General features: G+C 40.1%; 1 protein-coding gene across 1 annotated transcript; it reads left to right on the top strand.

Moving 5' to 3' along the window:
• The first annotated feature begins 1,165 nt into the window (after positions 1-1,165).
• LOC115727730 (beta-glucosidase 18-like) lies at positions 1,166-23,482 on the top strand. Its single transcript, XM_030657997.2, has 12 exons — positions 1,166-1,315; positions 5,419-5,485; positions 19,673-19,731; positions 19,973-20,048; positions 20,192-20,266; positions 20,462-20,549; positions 20,650-20,902; positions 21,298-21,413; positions 21,523-21,772; positions 22,224-22,326; positions 22,886-22,985; positions 23,196-23,482. Exons 1-12 carry the CDS (start codon positions 1,166-1,168, stop codon positions 23,404-23,406), a joined length of 1,548 nt encoding a protein of 515 aa, XP_030513857.1. The 3' UTR covers positions 23,407-23,482.
• The last annotated feature ends 401 nt before the right edge of the window (positions 23,483-23,883 follow it).

Here is a 23,883-nt window from a genome sequence, read left to right as displayed (position 1 = left end):
ATCTACATGTCATGAGATCGTATGATGTCAAAAGAGTCCGTTCCGCGCTAGCTAGATTCAAAATTACAAACCACAAACACATGATTTACCCAGGTGGACAAGAATGGAGTCAATAATAGATAGAGATTTGATAAAAAGAGATGGGATTGCTCGCAAAAACTGTGGAACGTCCGTTTCAATTTACGTCCATTTTCTCTTCTTGGGAAGGCCATTTCGTGCTTGTCTCCTAGTCATTTCGAGCATTGCATAGCCTTGGATCGCGCGTTGTTCGCGTAGGACACTCCTCCTTTATCCCCCAACATAATGTGCGACCTCCTCCTCTTTGTTCTTTTAAAGGACTAAACGATTCATTTCCTGTCCCCATAGTTGAGATGATTAGTTTCAAATCTTCTCATTATCGTTATGATCACATTGAGTCGGCTTCGCCGTCCAAAAAGCTTTTGCAGCCATGGATTCTCTGTTACATGATGCCTCCAAGTTCAAACCTAACGGTAAAAACTACCTCTCTCTCTCTCTCTCTCTCTCCCTCTCTCAATACATATTTTCATGGATGCATACGTTGTTTCTTTTTCCGGTCGAACATGGATGCATATTTCAGAAGTAAAGAAAAAACAGGGCAGGAACAGAGGGGGAGTGATAGTCTCAAGTGTCCCACTTCCTATGTCAAGGATCAACAGCAAATTTGGAAATTTTGATGCTTCTATTTTGGACCAGTGATATTTGGGGGTTAATCTTGATGTGTGCCCAAGATTGGCCGCACCCCCACACGCGAAATGTCATGATCGACTTCTTTCAATTCTGCCCAAAACCGTAGGAGCGATCGCCCGCCCCTGTGCCCACACCTCCATGGATGTGATCCTCCACCACCCCCCACGAAAGCAACAAATAGTAAATGCTTTGAAAGCGACGCATTTTAACTCAATTTTCGCAATTTTTTTTTTTTTGTTTTGGCCCTGGGAATCTGAGGAATTTTAGACCCAGTTCGTGAATTTCATCACCGCGGATCATGACGGGGTTGATTCGGTTGTGTATTGCTGGGATGGCAAGTTGGGGACGTTGACAGTTTTTTTTCCCCAAAGAATCGTCGTCTATATTAAGCCCACCCACCAAGCTCTCTCCTTTTTTATACACCAAACCCAAGAAAAAGAAAAGTAAAAGTAAAAGGATGAGATCTGAAGCTTGTTCTGTTCTTCTTCTTCGTCTGCTGTTGGTTCAGGGTCTCTTCTTGCCACTGACAAGCTCAAGAACCACCACCGTGCACAGAGACCAGTTCCCTCCCTCCTTCTTGTTTGGCACCGCCACCTCCTCTTTCCAGGTTCACTCTCTCTCTCTCTCTCTCTCTCCAGATGTTCAGTTTCAGAAGCATTTCTTGCTTGCCTGCTTGCTCATGGGAGAGGGATGCAAGGCTCTTTCTTGGGTTGTCCCACAAATTTCTTTCTTTCTTTTTCCTCTGTTTACTGACCCGAAAAGGATCGGCAGTGCTTTATTGGCCGGACTGTTGTGGCTCATGTCCAATCTCCTTTGCGATTCAAAAGGAAAAGAAGGGGGGGGCCGGGGAAGAGGAAAGAGACAGCTTTTTTGAGACAGAAATATAATCTTTTTTTCCTCTTTGTCTGTTGTCTAATTAACCATGGTGGTCCCGACTCCGTTTGTATTGATAGTTCGAATTTCTGGATTAGTAAATGATAAATTCCTTCCTTTTTTTTAAAAAAATTTTTAAATTTTTTTTACATTGAGGTAATTCTTCTTTTCTTTAACTGAACAGTGGGATAACGAAAGAGAGATAGAGACAGTCACCTGCTCGCAAAGAATTTTCAGTCACAAACCTGGTTTCAGACATTTGACTGGATTAAAAAAAAAAAAGTGAATCTTTTTTTTTTCCTCCTATTTTTATTACTTTCGAATTCCGTTAAAAAAAAGGGGTCCATTATACGAGAAAAAGCTCCACTCGAGTTGGAGGGGGCAGGATTTCGTAATCTGCACAAGACACATAGCGCACATAATGTAACTTGTGTAGTTGAATAGGATAGAATAGAATCAGAAAAAAAAAAAAAAGTTGGATGTCATAAAATGCTTTTGCTTACCCCCCACTTTCTCTCTCCAAAAAGTGCACACAAATCTGGCGGTGTGCTTTCTGCTCGTGACTTCTGTTCTCGAACAATTTTGACATGTGTCACGAATATGTTCCTTTTATAGAACATGTTCCTTAATTTAGCAACTTGCCATGACTAGAATTTTGCTCCAACTTGGCCCCCCCTTTTTTTTTCCCTTCTTAGGAATGTAACCTAGCTGATGCATCTCTGAAAATCTCAGTAGATTGGCTACATTCAATCACATTTTTTTTTTGTATATATGGGATAAAGACATCATACTGATTATTAAAAATCGTAAGATTATTTCTTTTATTCTTGCCCATCATATTCGGTCCACAAACATATTTTTGGCCTAACATTTTTCACGGGCCAAATGCATCAGAAAAGCACAATCTTTCGTCATTGTAATAAATTTGACCCGACTTTTCAAGCGTTAAAAAAAAAAGGACATGTTTCTTATTGTGTGATAAAAGTTACATCTAGTGTATCGTCCATTCTCCTCGTCGTCTTGTCCATGGGTCCGCCCACCTGCCTTTCACTGCATTGATAGCTATTAACATCTAACTTTCATCTCTATTTCGATTTCATGTTGTTTCGTCGACAGTACAATGACATTATTTTCGCTAAACAAGCGTCAAAAGATTCGGAACTTCTAGTTTTGGATGCAACTAAACGATGCTTATTTTAATCGCCGGGCAAAATGTTATGTGTTGTTATTATTATTATTATTATTATTTTATATTTTTGGCGAGTCTGAAAAATAGTGTTATTTGTCATGGTGGTAAAAAATAGTGATCTTTTTCAAGAGTCTTGCATTTTTTTTGTGTCATTTTTTACTCATATAACACGGATTGAGAATCCGTTTTCTCACGAAAAATTTCTTTCGTCGGCTTTGATGACCGATTCCTGTAATTGTACTCAACATTATTGATCATCATCTATTTATAGGGTATTAATTTATCACCCAAGTACTTGAAATTCCGCCATGGGGGCGGTTGGCGATAAGTAATTGTGAACCCGATTGATTTGATGATTCGTCTTTTTTTCCGTCCGAGACATGACTTCCTGGAAAGAGTTGGGACTTCCCACCAACCGCCCCTTCTCCTATACCTGGCTGCTCCTCGCTCACCAGGGTACACACGACATTTAAGACGGTTGATTTTATTTAGCATATCCCATTATAGGATGCTAGCAATTGCGTAAGTCCATGATATATGTCTGGTTTTAGGGGGACCATTGTGAATTGTAGATGGGAACATGGGAAAGAGTGTGCATCATGTGCTATACTTCGCTTTCGCAACACCACTAGTGTTTTCTATCCACAAAAAAGCAATAATGTTTATGAGCGCTTTCTTTCCTTTTCTTTTCTAATTCTGGCCCACTAAATTTAGAGAGCGGCTACCAAATAGTCTGACAAGATACTGTCATTATTTATGACTCCACGATTTTTCAATTAATGAACGTTTTATACAAAATACCCTATAATGGTATGTATATTTACGGTCAGAAATAACTGATAATATTGTTAGATCGTCATGGAAGCATTGCCCCTAAATTTTTTAAGGATGAAAAGCGAAACGAATTTAGTGGGCCAACGAAGGCCATTATAAATTAAGTGTGTACTTTAACAAGACTAATGGAGTTTTGTGTTTATTGAAATCGTAACATGTTCCCAATATGTCGATCCTGTCGGTTATTTTACACTAGGACTAGTTGTTGCATGCATCCATCAAGTGTATTGATCGCATGGATTCGTTCACTTATCGAGGTCGGAATGAGATCGGGTGCTTTCAAGTAAAATAAATATCTTGATATTCAATAAGAAGCGTTAGTCTTCGGCAATATTGCTTGAAGTCTGTTGTTGAAACCCTAGTGCCGTTTCAAAAAAAAAAAAATTACTGAAAATCCCCCTCGTGACTTGGCGAAAGGTCGTCCAGCTAAGAATTTTTATTTTTTTGGGGGGAAGATTTGTATTTTTTCTCCTCGTTTGATGAGCTGATCCCACCGTATCTTTTGGCTCCACGTGAAACCGCTGAAAAATTGCACGTTTGTCCTCTCTCCTTCTTCTTTGTTATCTTCATCTTCAACTGTCTTTTATTTTTTTTGTCTCTTCTTCTTCTTATGCGGCCATGGCTGACCTCTGTAGCAAAGCTGTCGTGGCCATGTCCGAGTTCTGCTACAAAGCTCGCCTCGCATGGCTGGTCATGGGAGATCACGTAATTAAGAAACACACATTGAACATCCCGTGTAAGGGAAGCCAGAAGCGACACGCGGCCGGCCAAACACCCGAAAATAAACCGAGGTAGAACGTGACTTAAATACCATGTAAAGCAATCATACAAAGAGTTTATACCGTGGTGGAAGCGTAAATGTACAAAAAAAAGAAGCATATGGAATTTGTAAATATGCGATACAAACAACTTTTATAAGGGCTCGGACAGTTCATGGCTTACCGCTTGGCAAGCTCGCCACGAATAGAGATAGGGGCGCGAGGTGAGAGGCGGCGAGGCATAGATGGCAAGGTCGGGGCCGCCGCGATGAAATCGGCATTAGGGCGAAAGTTAATGATCTACATGGACGGCAAACATAAATTGATGTCTTGAATCAATCCGATAGAGCCGAGAGCAGAAGCCATGGTCCCAAAATAGGCGTTGAAGGGTGGATAAAAATAGAAGCAGGGGTGGGGCTTGGCCGATTCTCTGGCGATTCTGCTAAGAAAAATGTTAACTGCCTTGTTCATCTACAAGACAGCTCTATATAGTTTATGTCCATCACTGTCTGTCACCTTTTTTTGGCTGCTTTGAAAACCAATCGAAAATGCTTTTTGTTCTTTATAGATTGGTATGGGTAAAAGGACACATCAAGTGTCAATATTTGTGTATAGCGCTCACTTTAGTACTAATATTTTTTTGATCACTCAAGAGCCAATTATTTTTAAACGATTATTGAAGTGTCAACCTTGGTGAGGTCGCCGGAATTTCTTGCTGTTGGCACTAAAGTGATCATTTTTCTCCGATTTGGCACCAAAGTGATTGTTTTTTGGATCATTTAAGTGTCAATTTGTTTGAAAACGATTATTTAAGTACCAATTCCGATAAGGTCATCAGAATTTCTCGTCATTGTCACTATAGTAATCGATTTTTCTTCCGATTTGGCACTTAAATGGTCTAAAAAAAAAAAATATTGACACCAAAGTGAACGCTGTACTCAAATATTGACACTTGAAGTGTCTTCTGCCAATTATTATGGTTTTTTGTGAAATTATATGTGAATTACCTTGGCAAGTTTATACTAAATAATTCCCTATTTTATATGTTCTGCCCAGATTGAAGGTGGGTACCTGGAAGGTAACAAAAGCCTCAGCAATTGGGATGTCTTCTCCCACATACCAGGTCCTCACTCCATTTTCTGCTTGTTTCTTGTTTATTTATTTATCTATTTATTTATTATTTTCTGGGCAAAGCAAGTAGGAATAGACGGTCAAGGCTCTAATGAAAGCAACACAAGAGAATAAAATTATATTTCCCTCTCAGATCAAACAAAGACTTGTAATAAAATTCTTTGGTTTTTCTGGGTCAAAATCGATTGAAAACGAGACTTTACTCCGTCCTGTCAAAACCAAGAAGACGGAAAATTGCTTTCTAATCACTCCTGAAACAGTGATGGGTTTTACCTGCCGTTATACTGGAATCATACGAAACTTACATGTATTTGGAAATTAATAAGTAAGTTTTGGTTGTGAAGTTGTACCAGCAAAAAAAGAAAAAATTAATGCAACAGATTAACTTTGATAATATATGTTTAGACAAAAGAAGAGAAATAGAGACGTCCCATCGATAAGCTTCTCGGGAAAATTATAAAAAAAAAATCCTGAACTTATTGCACTTTTACCAATTTAGTCTTAAGCTTTATCATTTTATCAATTCAGTCATAAACCTCTTGCATTTGTGTCAAGTTAGTCCTAAATTTTTTGTTAGTGTCAATTTAACCATAAACCTTTTGTATATGTATCAATTCAGTCCATCCGGCCAATTTTGGCTGGCTGATATTGACGAGATTGTCTGCCGGTGCCGACGTGGTCAATTTTTAATAATATTATAATATTTTATGAATTAGTTTTTGTTTTTATTTTCTTTTATTTTTCTCTTTCCTTGTTTTCCCTATTTTTCCTCCGGTCGGTCACCAAAGGCTAGGGTTAGTGGGGGCAAGCCTTACTAGTGCTAGGCGAGGTTGTGCCTCGCCATGGTCGGGCGAGGGCGAGCTTCGCCTGATGCCGGTGACCGACTAGGGGAAGAAGAAATGGAAAAAAAAAAGGAAAGATAAAGAAAAGAATAAAAATAATTAGAAAAATATTAAAATATTATTGAAAATTTATCCACGTCGTCTTAAACCAACATTCATATTAGTGTCGGCCAGCCAAAGTTACCCGGATGGATTGAATTAGCACAAATACAAAGGTTTGAGACTAAATTAACACAAAAACAAAAGGTTTAGGACTGAATTGATAGAAGTGCAATAAGTTTAGAGCTTTTTTTTGACAATTTTCCCTACGTTTCTACGATGTGATAAAATTGAAGTCCTAGCATATTCGGTAATTTAATCGAACACCGGGTGTATATCTAATGGTCAATTCAGCATCTACAATAGTTAATTTCATCATATTATATGGTTATAGACAAGCTAACAGGCTAGCTGAAAGAAATATCTAAATAGGCGTTATTTTTTGCTATGAATTTTTCTTTTAAAAAAATTGAATAGGCTATGACTGAAAACAATTCAAGATCAATTTACCTTGACAAATAAACTTACAGAAAGATACAAAGAAGAAGATGTTGTATATTTTTCAAGCTGCTTCATTTACAAGATGACAATGACATGCTACCGGTCACCAGTCTTTTAGGCGGATCAGAAACAAGCGGTACAAACGGAGACTATTATATGTGTAACGAATTTTGCATCTTTGTTTTTTACCTTAATAAAGGAAATTAGAGAAAGATACAAGTAAGCATATGTCATATATTTTTCGAGCTCATCTATGTATAGGATGACAATGACTTGCTACTGGTCACCAATCTTTCAGGCGGGTTAGAAACATGCGGTTCAAATTGGGACTATTATATGTGTAATGGATTTGGCTTTTTTTATGTACTCTGTTTATTATATTTCTTTTATGGTTATTGCTAAAGTCCTCTCCTTATAATTGTCATTGAGCAATCATTGCTTGACCAATAGTTTAATACAAAGAGGTCGTCGGTGGCCAGCTAATTTTTGTTTCATTTCGTATTCGGGAAAGATCGTATGATGTCACGAAATCGGAATATCAAAGTCGGTTTATGAAACCTGTCATGATCCAAACACCGCAAGCTCATCGACATCCCACCAGGCCATGCTTAAGTATAGTTCTTCAGGATCCAAAGGCCAACAAGATACGAACTCGACATATATGACATGTACATGCGGAAACAAAAACCAACCCCATACAGAAACAAATAACAATACTACGATAACTTGGGACGGTGAAAGCAAACTTATATACATATCCACACGTCCTCTACACAAGTCAAACCTAAAGCTTCGGAGGCCACAGTATAAGCCTATGACCACTTATAACAAAAAGTTCTAGTGGTCAAAGCCTAACTTTCCTCTAACAGAAAAACATTCAACAAAAGTCAAGAGGCCAACTACCCTAGGTTCCATCCTCACTATCATCAGTCATAGATCCTACAATTTACTCCTCCTCCTCATCAATTGCAGATGGTTGCTCCACATCGATGGCTCTACGATCTCCACGTCCTCTCCTGGCACCACTATCTCCGGATCGGACTCGGAGTCTTCAGGACCAGCATTAGGACTCACTACTATGTCGTCCGGAGGGGCAGCTTCAAGGGAGTCCCATTCCCCAACTCCATCATAGGGGATATCAAACCCCTCAAAGGTCCCACTAGTATGTCCCCATGGTGATACGTCCACGCCAAGTATGTATGTGGTTTCCAAAAATTCTCTCCGACGTCAACCCGGATTGTCATAGTATGTCTATAATAGACTTTATCTACCCCCACCGGATAATCTGTGATCACCGTTTCCATATCCCGGGGAACCCCAAATCACTAGGGTGGATCGTTCATAGTTGAGGCGGAGGGTCCGAAAAAGGATAACCCATGACGAGGTGAGAATAAATCTCGCTAAGAAAGTCCATAATCCCAAATTAAGGCGCTAGTGCCTCCCGACACGTCCTAGGTGAGCAATTCTCAAGAAATTCTTCTTCAGTCAATAGAACCCACAAAATAAATTCCAAAAATAAACGCCAATCTTTTCTCCCAACTTGCTATGCCTTTAAAAAATTTCACGTTACTCCAAAGCCCGCGTTTAACGCATTAGGCTATCATATAAATGGACAGACCCGCGTAATAACACCTCAGGCCATTATATAGTCCAAACCCATGTAATAACGCCTCAAGTCAATATAACCATCGTAATAACTCCTCGGGTTAGTATCCCGCATTTAACGCCTCGGGATAAAATAATAACCCGAACCCTACATTTAACGCCTAAGGGTAAAAATAATAATAGTAGCCCCACGTTATAACACCTCGGGGTAAAAATATGGTCTTATAAATAGAAACCCCGCATTATAATGCCTAAGGGTAAAAATAATACTCTCGCCAATACCTCATAAAGACCATATAATAATAACACTAATCCATTGATCACTCGACCGATATCCCACGATCACATCAAAACCTCTCGATTGATCAATCCAAACCACACGATCTTGCTAAACTTCTCGATTAGCGGATCGAGACCATACGATCTCACAAATTGTTCTCTTATCCAAGATCGGGACCACATGATCTTTCTAATTTTTCTCAACCGCTCAATCGAGACCACTCGATTTAATTATACCGAAGAAATATTCAATGGGTACCACATGATTCACTCACGTTGAATAAATAATTAATCGGGACCACCCGATTAAATCACACTAATGCAATAATTAATTTACACCTCCCAATCAATTTATACTAAAATAATAATCATTCTACACCATAGATTACAATTATGCTCACGTAGCAATTAATATATACCGTATGATTAAATTACGCTAACATAGCAATTAATATACACCGTACGATTAATCTATACTAACGTACAATTATTACATGCCACACGATCAAATCATGCTAACGAAACAATTAATTGGGACCATACGCTTAAATTACACTAATGTACAATTATTCTCCACCACATGATTAAAGCATCAAAAGCAACAATTAATCCTAGTCGTTCGATCATATTGTCATAAAGTAAGATTCAACCATAGCCATACGATTAATCTAAATAAAGCTACTTTCAATCATGGCCATCCAATTTCAATCATAGGCTACTATTCACCTCAAGAACACAAATTTTCTCTCTCCTCTCTCCTCCATTTTCGGCCATGGCAAGCAAGAGAATAATCCATCCAATTTTTTCACCAAAACTACTCAATTCTAAGTCCTTTAGCATCCTAACTACCTAATCAAGGTTTAAGAACTAATTTACCTCAAAATATAGCAATTTCTTTGGTGAAAAGTTGAGAAAATTCTTGACCCAAGCGGCGGCTCCGGCGGTCCCCTCTCGACAGGGGCGATTCCACGATGATCCGGCGGCTCCGGGTAGCTCACGGTGGCAGCCTAGCTTCGATGGCTCAAGGGGGTGGCCAATGGCGGCTTGGTGAAAATCCGGTGGTGGTGGTGGTGGAAATGGAGAATTCGGCCAAGGTGGGTTAGACAGAGAGAAGTGAGAGAAAGTAAGGCTAATAATGAAGAAGATGGTGGAAATATTCAAGATAATAGGTTAGGAAATTTTTTGGTAGATATTTTTGGTCTTGAATTATTGGTCTTCAAAAGTTGAGAGAGAAATTTGTGGGGTCCACCGATAATTCATCTCAATTTTGCTCTTGAATGCAAGAAGGGCAATTTGGTAATTTTTTTACCAAAGACTAGTGAAATTTTTGGCCAAGGGGGGGTGAATGACCAAAATGCCCTTTGGCCAAAGTGAAGAAATGGATATTTTTCAAGGGTAAATGGCTCTTTTCCCATTTCCAATCCTAATTCCATTTTTCCGAACACTTTGGGACAAACCGTGAAGTAATCATACTCTGGATGAGGTAATGTCCAAAATTTAATTATTGGAACCCCTAAAGGTCCGACATCTAATTTTGAAGTCCGATTTGCGATCAATCTCGATCAATTGAAATTTCAGCGTATCTCAAACTAACGAGAGGCTTTTAAGAGTTACGTGTATCGACCCGTGATTAATATCACGTTTAAGAATTTCTCAAGCCATAGCGACTTTGGTTGTCATTTAATTGCGATGGTCAATCACTAGTCCCAATGGACACAATCGTTAGAAAATAATTTAGGGATGTTCGTAACCCATACGAGGTCAAATGGAATCACCCGTGGTCCAAGCGTAGGTTATTACCCAAATCGTTCCTTAACCATTCTAGGATCGGCCTATATTAGTTCAAAATATTCCCTTGACAATTTTCATGGCCAAAGAGTCGGTCTAGGATCAAGTTCTTAGGTCCACATACTTGATTTTCATAGCTAGCCATTCCCATTTGGTTAGTCTGCTCAAGATGGAAAAATTCTAAATGAGATCTAGCTGAAATATATCAATGAGACATTTCATTCATTCAAAGCTTCGAAAGTAAGTCGGAATACAAAATGTTACAATTCTTCCCTCCTTACAAAAATTTCGTCCTCGAAATTTACAATAAACTTAACTATTCAAATAAATGCGGGTGTTGGTGCCTCATAGCTTCTTCATTTTCCCAAGTTGCCCCTTCCGTTCCATGGTGCTCCTAGATCACTTTCACCAGTGGAATTGTCTTGTTCCTTAGAACTTGTTCTTTTCTATCTTCTATTCGCACCGGCCTCTCTACGTAAGATACCCTTTCATCTACTTCCACAACTTCATGATCCAAGACATGGGTTGGGTCCGATTTGTACTTCCTCAACATGGATACATGGAAGACATTATGTACTTGGGACAAGTTTAGCGGCAAGGCGAGTCGGTAAGCTAAAGTCCCGATCCATTCTAGGATTTTAAATGGGCATACGTACCTTGGACTCAATTTTCCTTTCTTTCCAAATCGCGATAAATCTCGCATTGGCGATACCTTCAGGAAAACATGATCTCCCACCTGGAATTCCAAAGGCCTACGTCGTCTATTCGCATGGCTCTTTTGACAACTTTGAGCAGTCTTAAGTCTTTCTCTGATTACTTTCACTGATTCAACAGATTGCTGAACTAGCTCTGGTCCCGTTATACTTCTCTTGCCAACTTCATCCCAACATACCGGAGTTTTGCAAGCTTTGCCGTACAACGCCTCAAAGAGTGCCATTCTGATATTCTGTTGGAAGCTATTGTTGTAAGCAAACTCGACTAAATGTTGTTGTTCTTCCCAACCCCCTTTAAAATCTATCACGCATGCCCGCAACATCTCCTCAAGTGTCTGTATTGTCCTCTCCAACCGTCCATCTGTCTAGGGATGATATGCGGTGCTATACTGCACTTGGGTTCCCATGACATTCTAAAGACTTTTTCAAAAAGTTGCGGTAAACTTAGGATCTCTATCCGATGTAATCGTTATTGGAACTCCATGAAATCGAACTATCTGGCGCATATACAACTTGATGTACTTTTCCATTACGAAATCCTTTCGTATCGCCGAAAAGTGTGTAGACTTTGTCAATCCGTCGATGACTACTCAAATTGAATCGTGCCCTCCGGCTCCTCGGTAATCCCATAATGAAATCCATGGTAACGTGCTCTTATTTCCACTCTAGAATCTCTAGCGGCCGAAGTAATCCTCTAGGTTTGCAATGTTGTGTCTTTACTTGTTCGCATGTCAAACATTTAGCTACATGTTTAGCTATGTCGACTTTCATTCCATTCCACCAAGAATGCTGATGCAGATTCTGATACATCTTGGTGCTATGTGGATGCACATTGTAGCTATTACGATGAGCTTCTAATAAAATCTGCTCCTTAAGCTCCTCATCGTTGGGGACACATAAACGTCCACGAAACTTCAAGATTCCATCTTCAGCCACTTGGAATTCTAGTTTTCTTTTAGTTGCAACCATCTCTAAAATTTTCTGAATGTCGGGATCCTCCGATCGCAATGCCTTAATTTTTATCTGGATCTCCGGTTCGACCCTCAAGGTTGCTAGTAAACTTGAGAGATGTCAAACTTCAAATTTAAACTCTGAATCCCTCAATTCTTCAAGCAAAGTCCACTCTTTCACCATCAAATGCGCAATGCTCGATTTCCGACTAAGGACATCCGCTACTTTATTAGCTTTCCCAGGATGATATAAAATATCACAATCATAGTCCTTCAATAATTTCATCCAGCATCACTGTCTCATATTCGGTTCTTTATGGGAGGACAAATACTTCAAACTCTGATGGTCCATATAAATCTGAAACTTTTCTCCCCACAAATAATGCCTCCAAACCTTCAACGCAAAAACAATTGCTACAAGTTCCAAATCATGCGTTGGGTAGTTCTGTTCATGAGGCATCAACTGCCGCGACGCATATGTGACAATTTTGCCATGCTGCATCGGGACACATCCTAGTCCTTTTAGCGAAGTATCGCTATATATCTCAAATCCTCCAAGACCCGATGGTATCGTCAGAACTGGTGTTGTCGTCAACCTATGCTTCAGTTCTTGGAAACTCCTCTCGCACTTATCTGTCTATTCAAAGTGAGTTTCCTTCTTCATTAGCTGCGTCAACGGAATAGCTATCGAAGAGAACTTCTCCACAAATCATCGATAATATCCCGTCAAGACTAGAAAACTCCAAACCTCCATGACTAATGTCGGTCTTGGTCAATTCACAACAGTTTCAATCTTCGCCGGGTCTATTGAGATTTCATTCCCAAAGACGGTATGTCCAAGAAATGCTACATGATCGAGCCAAAACTCACACTTGCTAAACTTAGCATAGAGAGAGTGCTCTCTTAAGGTCTATAAAACGATGCTCGGATGGTGTTCATGTTCCTCCGAGCTCTTTGAATACACCAAAATATCATCGATGAACACGATAACAAATTCATCTAGAAATTCTCTAAACATCTAATGCATCATATCCATAAAAGCAGCTGGGGCATTTGTCAATCCAAAAGGTATAACCGTAAACTCGTAATGCCCATATCTCGTACGGAAAATAGTCTTCGGTATGTCTTCCTTGTTAATCCTCGGCTGATGGTAGCCCGTTCTCAAGTCGATCTTAGAAAATACCGCAGCCCCTTGCAGTTGATCGAACAAGTCATCTATCCTTGGCAACGGATACTTGTTCTTGATGGTTACTTGATTCAACTACCGATAGTCAATGCATAGCCACAATGATCCGTCCTTTTTCCTCACAAACAGCACCGGCGCTCCCCACGGTGATGCACTGGGGCGGATAAATCCTTTATCCAACAACTCTTGCATTTTAACATTCAATTCCTTCAACTCTGAGAGGGACATTCCGTAGGGCGCCTTGGAGATCGGTTCTGCCCACGGGGCTAATTTAATTACAAACTCCACTTCCCTTTCAAGTGGCAATCTCGGTAGTTCTTGAGGAAAGACATTGGGATAATCGCGCACCACGGCCATGTCCTCTAGCCTCGGTCCTTCAATCAACAAATCCACCACTGCAACTAGATATCCTTGGCATCCTTCATTTAACAGCTTAGTCACTTCCAAGAATGAGATCAAGGGAATCGAGATTCCTCCTTGACTTCCCACAAATTCAAATCTAGGATGACCAATCGGATTAAATTGGATCACCCCGCTACCACAATGAAAGATAGCCCTTTGCTTTCCCAAGCTAATCCATCCTAATTATGACATCATAGTCATACATAGTCAAAACAACCAAGTCTATTAATTCTTCTCTATCACCAATGACTATTTTACATCCCGAATACCCTAAGGTAACCATTACTTTATCCTTTAAGGGTGTAGTTACATGCAATATCACTTCTAGCAGTTTTGACTCAATTCCAACTAATTCCACAAATTGTGCAGATACAAAAGAGTGTGATGCTCCAGGATAAAATAAAGCGTAAGCGGCATGCTCACATAAGGAGACCGTACCCGTGATCACGCCAGGAGCATTCTCTGCCTCATTGCACGCCGCTACATATACTCTCCCTTGCGCTAGCGTTTTGTTTTGATTATTTCACGGAGCGACCCCTATTTGAGGTCTTGCTTGGGGTCTTTGGGGTTGAAATCGAGGTCCCGGGGCTTGCTCCGGGCAATTTCTTATATGATGATCAAATTTGCTACATTTGAAGCACGCTCCAGTTACGTTCGGGCAAGGCCCATTTCCGTGCCTCCTTCCATAGCATCGGCGGTTCCGGTTTGACTAGTACGCCGGTTTCCCATTATTTCTTCGTACTAGAGGGATGAAGCATCGATTTCCCATCATAGGCCTTTTTCCAAAATGGCGGTTGTCCCTAGGCTAACATGAACCGCGATCCAGATGCGGCAGCTTCTCTCCTTCATATCCCATTCCACCGTCTAACCCCTTTCATATAGCTCATCATAATCTCTTACGTTCAGCAGGATCAATCGACTACGAAGTTCCGGTTTCAATCCATCCCGAAACCTTCTCGCTTTGTCTAGAGGATTCTCCACCATCCTTGGTGCATACTTCGACAATCTTGAGAATTCAGCCTCATACTGATCAATAGTCATCTGATTTTAGTCGAGCTATTGAAATTCTAACATCTTCTGCTCCCGAGCAGTCTTAGGGAAATACTTTCCGTTGAAAACTTCAACGAAGACGGTCTAGTTCAGAGCCGAACCCTCGGGGAAAACTCTTCCCTTGGTGGCCTTCTACCAATCACTGACTACGAAGTTCCGGTCTCAATCCATCCAACCTTCCGCTTGTCTAGAGGATTCTCCACCATCCTGTGCATACTTCGACAATCTTGAGAATTACTCATACGATCAATAGTCATCCGATTTTAGCGCTGAAATTCTAACATCTTCGCTCCGAGCAGAAACTTTCCATTGAAAACTTCAACGAAGACGGTCTAGTTCGTAGCCGTACCCTCGGGGAAAACTCTTCCCTTGGTGGCCTTCTACCAATCACCGGCAGTGTCCCACAACCGATACACTGTCAAGGTCACTTTTTCCTCTTCTGTGCACCCTAGCACTTCAAATGCTTTTTCCAGGTCCTCTACCCAACGAGGTTAAACTTCTGGGTCACCTTTCCTAATGAATTTAGCCTGATTTCAACTTCAAGAATTGTTCTACTAACCGATACATCCGTATATTCCCATTGTCATTCCTATGGTTCACGTTTACTCCATGGGCAGCAGCAACAACAACAACAATAGCATCCTCGGCGGCTTGGGCAATAGTGGCAGCTCGTTCTTGAGTCTGCCTAATCATTAGATTTCCAATTTCTTCTAGAGCCCTAAAGACTCCATCCACTCTTGGATCCTCCCTCACTATTGTCATTGAGCTAGAAGCTCCTATGGAACCTCCTCTAGAACCTCCTCTAGAATCTCTACCTCGGTTGTCCATTTTCATTAATTTTCACAACACCTGAATCAATATAATTCCACGAAGGAATTAGAGACCTAAGCCATCTACTCCGAGTCTAGCGGTTCCATACAGCTTAATACGGCAATAAGTATAAAGCTAACAATCGTTCTACCACAAAAACTCCAGGCATAACTAAGCAAAGCAACAAGAAACACTCAGCATGAAATCAATCAATTATGCCAATCACATGCACATATACGAATGCCATGCATAACGCGCTTAACTCACGTAAACACTTAGGGTCTCTCCGTCTAACCATCCCAAAGTTATCACTCCTTATCACTCTATATCTCCTCCAAACTTGGATCGAGCTAACATTTGCTTTGATACTACTCCAAACGGGGATGTCACGACCTCAACCCCGCGAGCTCGTCGACATCCCACCAGGCCACGCTTAAGTATAGTTCTCCAGAATCCAAAGGCCAATAAGATACGAACTCGACATATATGACATGCACATGCGGAAGTAGAAACCAACCCAAAGATGAAACAAATAACAATACTACGATAACCTGGGATGATGAAAGCAAACTTATATACATATCCATACATTGTCTACAAAAATCAAACCTAAGGCTTTAGAGGCCACTGTACAAGCCTATGGCCACCTATAACAAAAAGATCTAGTGGTCGAAGCCTAACTTTCCTCTAACAGAAAAACACTCAACAAAAGTCGAGAGGCCAACTACCCTAGGCCCCATCCTCACTATCATCAGTCATAGATCCTACAGCTTCCTCCTCCTCCTCATCAGCCGCAGATAGTTGCTCCAAATCAGATGGCTCTATGATCTTCACATCCTCTCCCGGCACTATGACCTCCGGATTGGACTCTGAGTCTTTAGGACCAGCATTAGGACTCACTACTACGCCGTCCGGAGGGGTAGCTTCAATGGGGTCCCATTCTCCAACTCCATCATAGGGGATATCAAAACCTCTCAAAGGTCCCACTAGTATGTCCCCATAGCGATACGTCCACGCCGAATATGTATGTGGTTTTAAAAAATTCTCTCCGACGTCAACCCATATTGTCATAGTATGTCTATAATAGACTTTATCTACTCCCCCCGGATACTCTGTGATCATCGTCTCCATATCCAGGGGAATCCCAAATCTCCGGGGTGGATCGTTCATTGTCAAGGCGGAGGGTCTAAAAAATGATAACCCACGACGAGATGAGAATAAATCTTAGTAAGAAAGTCCATAATCCTAGATCGGGGCACTAGTGCCTCCGGACACATCCTAAGTGAGCAATTCTCAAGAAATTCTTCCTCGGTCAATAGAACCCACAAAATAAATTCCAGAAATAAATGCCGATCTTTTCTCCCAACTTGCTATGCCTTTAAAAAATTCCACGTTACTCCAAAACCCGCGTTTAACGCATCGAGTTATCACATAAATGGACAAACCCGCGCAATAACGCATCAGGCCATTATATAGTCCGGACCCACGTAATAACGCATCCGGTCAATATAACCCGCATAACAACGCCTCAGGCCATTATATAGTTCAGACTCGTGTAATAACGCCTCGAGTCAATATAACCCGCGTAATAATGCATCGAGTTAGTATTCCGCGTTTAACGCCTCGGGATAAAATAATAAACAGAACCCCGCATTTAATGCCTCAAGGTAAAAATAATAACAGAGCCCCACGTCATAACGCCTCGGGATAAAATATGGTCTTATAAATACAAACCCGCGTAATAACGCCTCGGGGTAAAATTCCGCACTCCCACTCAATTATTCCTCATAAAGACCATATAATAATAATCCCTTCGATCGTTCGATCGATACCCTACGATCACATCAAAACCTCCCGATCGATCAATCCAAACCACACGATCTTGCTAAACTTCCCGATTAGCGGATCGAGACCATACGATCTCACAAATTTTCTTTAATCAAAGATCGGGACCACACTATCTTTCTAATTTTTCTAAACCGTTCGATTGAGACCACTCGATTTAATTATACCGAAGAAATATTCAATTGGTACCACGTGATTCACTCACGTTGAATAAATAATTAATCAGGACCACTAGATTAAATCACACTAATACAATACTTAATTTACACCTCCCAATCAATTTATACTAAAATAATAATCATTCTACACCATACGATTACAATTATGCTCATGTAGCAATTAATATATACCGTACGATTAAATTACGCTAACGTAGCAATTAATATACACCGTACAATTAATCTATACTAATGTACAATTATTACGTACCACACGATCAAATCATGTTAACGTAGCAATTAATCGGGACCGTATGATTAAATTACACTAACGTACAATTATTCTCCACCACATGATTAAAGCATCAAAAGCAACAATTAATCTTAGCCATTCGATTACATTGTCATAAAGTAAAATTAAATCATAGCCGTACGATTAATCTAAATAAAGCTACTTTAAATCATGGCCATTCAATTTCAATCATAGACTACTATTCACCTCAAGAACACAAATTTTCTCTCTCCTCTCTCCTCCATTTTCGGCCATGGCAAACAAGAGCATAATCCATCCAATTTTTTCACCAAAACTACTCAATTCTAAGTCCTTTAGCATTCTAACTACCTAATCAAGGTTTAAGAACTAATTTACCTCAAAATCTAGCAATTTCTTTGGTGAAAAGTTGAGAAAATTCTTGACCCAAGTGGCGGCTCCGGCGGTCCCTCTTGGCAGGGGCGATTCCACGATGATCCGGCGGCTCCGGGTAGCTCACAATGGCAGCCCAGCTTCGGTAGCTCAAGGGGGTGGCCAATGGTGGCTTGGTGAAAATCCGGCGGTGGTGGTGGTGGAAATGGAGAATTCAGCCAAGGTGGGTTAGACAGAGAGAAGTGAGAGAAAGTAAGGCTAATAATGAAGAAGTTGGTGGAAATATTCAAGATAATAGGTTAGGAAATTTTTTGATAGATATTTTTGGTCTTGAATTATTGGTTTTCAAAAGATGAGAGAGAAATTTGTGGGGTCCACCAATAATTCATCTCAATTTTGCTCTTGAATGCAAGAAGGGCAATTTGGTAATTTTCTTTACCAAAGACTAGTGAAATTTTTGGCCAAGGAGGGGTGAATGAACAAAATTCCCTTTGGCCAAAGTGAATAAATGGATATTTTCCAAGGGTAAATGGGTCTTTTCCCATTTCCAGTCCTAATTTCATTTTTCCGAACACTTTGGGGCGAACCGCGAAGTAATCATACTCCGGATGATGTAACATCCAAAATTTAATTATTGGAACCCTTGAAGGTCCAACATCTAATTTCGAAAACCGATTCGCGATCAATCTCGATTAATTGAAATTTCAGCGTATCTCAAACTAACGGGCGACTTTTAAGAGTTACGTGTATGGACCCGTGATTAATATCACGTTTAAGAATTTCTCAAGTCATGACAACTTTGGTTGTCATTCAATTACGAAGGTCAATCACTAGTCCCGATGGATATGATCATTAGAAAATAATTTAGGGACGTTCGGAATCTATACGAGGTCAAACGGAATCACCCGTGGTCCAAGTGTAGGGTATTACCCAAATCGTTCCTTAACCATTTTAGGATTAGCCTATATTGATCAAAAATATTTCCTCGATAATTTTCATGGCCAAAGAGTCAATCTAGGATCAAGTTCTTAGGTCCACGTACTTGATTTTCCTAGCTAGCCATTCTCATTTGGTTAGTCTGCTCAAGATGGATCAATTTTGAGTGAGATCTAGCTGAAATACATCAATGAGACATTTCATTCAGTCAAAGCTTCGAAAGTGAGTTGGAATATAGGATGTCACAAAACCAATTTTCATTTTAAAAAGAAGGGACCCTCAAGTGGCAATTTAGTTTCAAAGCACACTCCTAGCTCATCGGGAATTTACTTATTCTTTTAGAAAATTACCCACTTCATATCCCTATTTGAAATTTTCTCAAAGAGAGAGCCTCATGTTTCCGTGCCCGAGGGACTTACTTTTTATGATCAGGCAAAATAGAAGATGGAAGCAATGCCGACGTGGCGGATAATCACTATAATCTCTTCATGGTACTTGACCCTCTGTACTCTAATTACAAATGTCATGACAGTATTCTTTATCTTCCAGCTTTAACACTAAATTGGCCTGATGGTGATCCTAAGTTGGCTTTTGGAACTTTTAAGCTAGAAAGCTTTGACAATTAGTGGTGCCCATTTGTTAAATTCAATTTGGGTACTCACAGAAAGATTAATTTCCTCTAACCAAAGCTTGATTATTACTTAGTCTCATGAATATGTCCATGTGCAACAGGAAGATATAGAGTTGATGCATGATCTCGGGGTGGATGCATACAGATTCTCCATATCTTGGTCTAGAGTTCTTCCTAGTATGTAATTTTATCATCTTCATATGTTTTTTTTTTTTGTCGAAGTTATCTTCATATGCTCGGTTCTCTCATTTTCTTGGCTTTTCTATGATTATTCCATTTTGTTCTCTTTGTGATATTATCTTGACTTTGTATAACTCCAGAGGGAAGATTCGGGGAGGTCAATTCAGAAGGCATTGAGTTCTACAACAATCTCATTGATGCCCTTTTGGTCAGAGGTAAAAGCAAAATTCATAAAATGTATTTGACATTCTCATTGCAATAATTCAATGTCCTCCATAATGTTTTCTCAATGTGTCAATTTAATAGTCTCCATTGGATTGTTCTTCTTTCCCTCGCGTCATACAGTCATCACTTCAGGAAGAAGATGAATTACCCCTTCTGAGTATTTGTAATCTGTTCTTTTCGACAAGGTATAAAGCCGTTTGTGACGTTGAACCATTACGACATTCCTCAACTGCTAGAAGACCGGTATGGTGGGTGGTTGAGTTCCGAAATACAGTAAGCACAATTGTCCCTGCCATCCTTTCTAATCTTCATCAATACGACGATCCAGTCAAATCTCGGGGTTTTGCTTTATGCGTTCAGTAATTGTTTGTAGGCTGGATTTCGGCTACTTTGCACAAGTTTGTTTCGAAGCTTTCGGAGATAGAGTGACGTATTGGACCACATTCAATGCGCCTAACGTGTTCATCTATAACGGTTACCTCTTGGGGACTTGCCCTCCTGGCCGGTGCTCCTACCCGTTTGGCAATTGCTCCTACGGCGACTCCGCTCTCGAACCCTACATTGCGACCCACAATCTGGTGTTGTCCCATGCCACAGCCGCTCAAATTTACCGGAAGTATTACCAGGTAAAATTAAGAGGTAGGAATTGATTCTTTTCAATGCAGTAACGGGCTTCATCACCAATTTTACCATCACCATCTTGTATTCATGAGAGCTGGCGTAAAGAACAAGAAAGAACAGGAATGAACCAATTGCCTCGTTGAGATGAGAAAGTGAAATCTTCACCTTGTCTCTTGTATACTTCAAACTTCAAGGTTCATGAGAATGAACTCAACAGAAGTTTATCATCACTTGAGGTTCTCGTACATCTAGGCCAAGAAGCTCAATTGACACTTTCATAGCTCCATTACAAATCTTACTTTTGACACTCTTCTTATACATGTTCTTTCTTTGTTTTCTTCAACGTACACAATCATACATATTATGTAATTATTGAACCTAAACAAAAAATTTTAATCAGGAAAAACAAGGAGGAATGATTGGTATAGTAATTGCTGCTGCGTGGTTCGAGCCGTACGACGACAATCCGGCTGATCGTTTGGCTGTCCAACGAGCTTTAGCTTTCAATTTTGCATGGTACATTGATCCTTTCTTACTCAAATCCTTGTTCTCCGGTTAAAAAAAAAACATGCTCTCTCCATCTTTGTTGCTATTATATTGTTCAAGATTTCTCCATTAATTACAGGTTTGTAGACCCTTTAGCGTATGGAGATTATCCGCCTGAGATGCGTCAAGTCGTGGGTTCGAGATTGCCGACGTTTACGACGGAAGAGCAGAAGAAACTCGACGTGAAGTTGGATTTCATTGGAATAAATCACTACACGACTGAATACGTGAAGGACTGCATGTTCTCTTTTTGCACTTCGGCCCTCTCTATTGGCGAGGCGTCCGTGTATGTCACCGGTGAAAAGGATGGAGTTTACATCGGCGAACCGGTAAGCGATATAAGCGCATGTGCCTAGATATACATTTATAGAGTTTATGTGAGAATTAATGATTTCGTTAAGCTCCTCTATTGTTCCGAGAGATAACGTCGGCTTATTTTGGCGATATGTTCACTCCTAAACATTTTAAGCACATACTATAACCATATTTTAGCTTATTTCAGGTCAAGATTGGCAAGATGAACTTAATTAACAAAATGTGAAAATGTTTAGGACTGAACTAGCAAAAAGGCAATATATTTAAGACTTTTTGGACAATTTTCCTATTACAATTACTATGGCCATTTACACTGAAGCAGCTAATGCTATACAATTCCATGGTTAAGAGCCGCTTGGAAAGATGACCTTGAGTCCATTTAGCAGCGTTCTTAACCATGATTTTGAGTAGATTTCCCTGTCAGGATTATATGTTTTTGACTAACAGTTGATGATCACATTCCAGACCGCGATGTCGGATTTCTTCGTTGTTCCAAGGGGCATCGAAGGGATCGTTATGTATGTCAAAGAAAGATACAACAACACTCCCATGTTCATAACTGAGAATGGTATATTGTGTCGCTTAAATAACTCTAAGCTAGACCACCTTTTGAATATCTAAAGCTTTAGCGGCTTAAGTACACCCCAAGTGCCATAAGTTGTGTACGGCGCTCACTTTAGTGCCAAAACTTTCAAATCGATCACTTTAGTGCTAAGTTTTTGTAACTTCGATCATTTCAGCGCCAAAACTTTCAAAACGATCACTTAAGTGCCAACTTTTTTTAAAAATGATCATTTAAGTGCCAATATTTTTAAAAAAACGATCACTTTAGTGTCAAATTCACCGAGCCACGTCATCTCAAATATTAATAAAAAATACCACGTGTCGAATTTTCGGCAAGCCACGTTAGCTCTGGCACTAAAGTGATCGTTTTTAAAAGAAATTGACACTGAAGTGACCGGAGTTACAAAAACTTAGCACTAAAGTGATCGATTTGAAAGTTTTGGCACTAAAGTGATCGCCGTACACAATTTATGGCACTTGGGGTGTACTTAAGCCAAGCTTTAGCAAACAAGATGATCAATCGGTTCCATCAACAAAATGGAAGATTCATTCTTATTTTGCAGGGTACGCGCAACCTACGGGTCCAATCGATGATTCGCTGAATGACACGAAGAGGATAGAGTTCCACGAGGGTTATCTTGCCGTCTTAAGCGAAGTAGTGAGGTATATCTAGCATTTCTTCTGGTATTGAATGTCTTTCCATTCCTCAATTAACTCCAACATTTCCCAGATTTTTTCGTAGTATGCTTCTCCTTTTTTGTTAGATTAACAAAGCATGTCAATTTTCATAGTATTAAATCCGTCTATGTCCACCACGTTTATTTAATAAGTATATTTTGTTCGCGATTAAATTTTCGAGTTTAATTGTTTCAGAAAAGGAGCAGATGTGAGGGGATATTTCATATGGTCTCTGCTAGACAACTTCGAATGGCTACACGGGTATTTGATAAGATTTGGGCTGCATTATGTGGACTTCCAAACGCTGGAGAGAACACCCAAATGGTCAGCGACGTGGTACAAGGAGTTCCTCTCTCAAGACAATAAAACTCAAACGATTCGGAAAACATCCACCAACAAAATGTAGCATCGGGCGTCGTCCAAACAATTATATAATGTTTGTAATAATGGAACATATGTACGGTATTGTCTTAACTTGATAAGGTTGTGTTTGAGACAGCGAGCAACAAAAGTTTTTTATACACAGTAGGTCTCTTACTTCTTAAATCTGTATTTCTGGTCCTCCTGATTGCTGTGAACATGCATTTTGAATCTTTTTTTGCACGAGCAATTAAGAGGGGTCAACCGATGTAGTGTAAGTGATCGATGCATAACTCGGCTATTCGCAGATGACCATCTCCTAGTGCAGCATGCTTGAGAAGATCATAAAGGCCGACGTTGCATTAGGGTTCTCGATATATATGAGGAAGTGTTCGACCAAAGCGCAGAAAACGAGTTATCAGCTGTCTTGGCCGTGTTTCCTGGGCATATATCGTTTCTATGCCTTTGAAAGAACGTCCCTAGTTAGCTAGGGTGCGCATGGCAACACTTATGCTCTAGAAAT

The sequence above is a fragment of the Rhodamnia argentea genome, chromosome 1 (genome assembly GCF_020921035.1).
Source record: "Rhodamnia argentea isolate NSW1041297 chromosome 1, ASM2092103v1, whole genome shotgun sequence".
NCBI classification, from domain to species: domain Eukaryota; kingdom Viridiplantae; phylum Streptophyta; class Magnoliopsida; order Myrtales; family Myrtaceae; genus Rhodamnia; species Rhodamnia argentea.
The sequence above is the reverse complement of the archived record's forward strand: the minus strand, read 5'-3'. Positions and strand labels throughout refer to the sequence as shown.

Excerpts from the sequence above, each read along its gene's own strand:
- LOC115727730 (XM_030657997.2), top strand. The coding sequence starts at position 1,166 with ATGAGATCTGAAGCTTGTTCTGTTCTTCTTCTTCGTCTGCTGTTGGTT. Across the intron at positions 20,267-20,461 it reads TGATGCCCTTTTGGTCAGAG|GTATAAAGCCGTTTGTGACG; the intron begins GTAAAAGCAAAA and ends CTTTTCGACAAG. Across the intron at positions 20,903-21,297 it reads TTTACCGGAAGTATTACCAG|GAAAAACAAGGAGGAATGAT; the intron begins GTAAAATTAAGA and ends AATTTTAATCAG.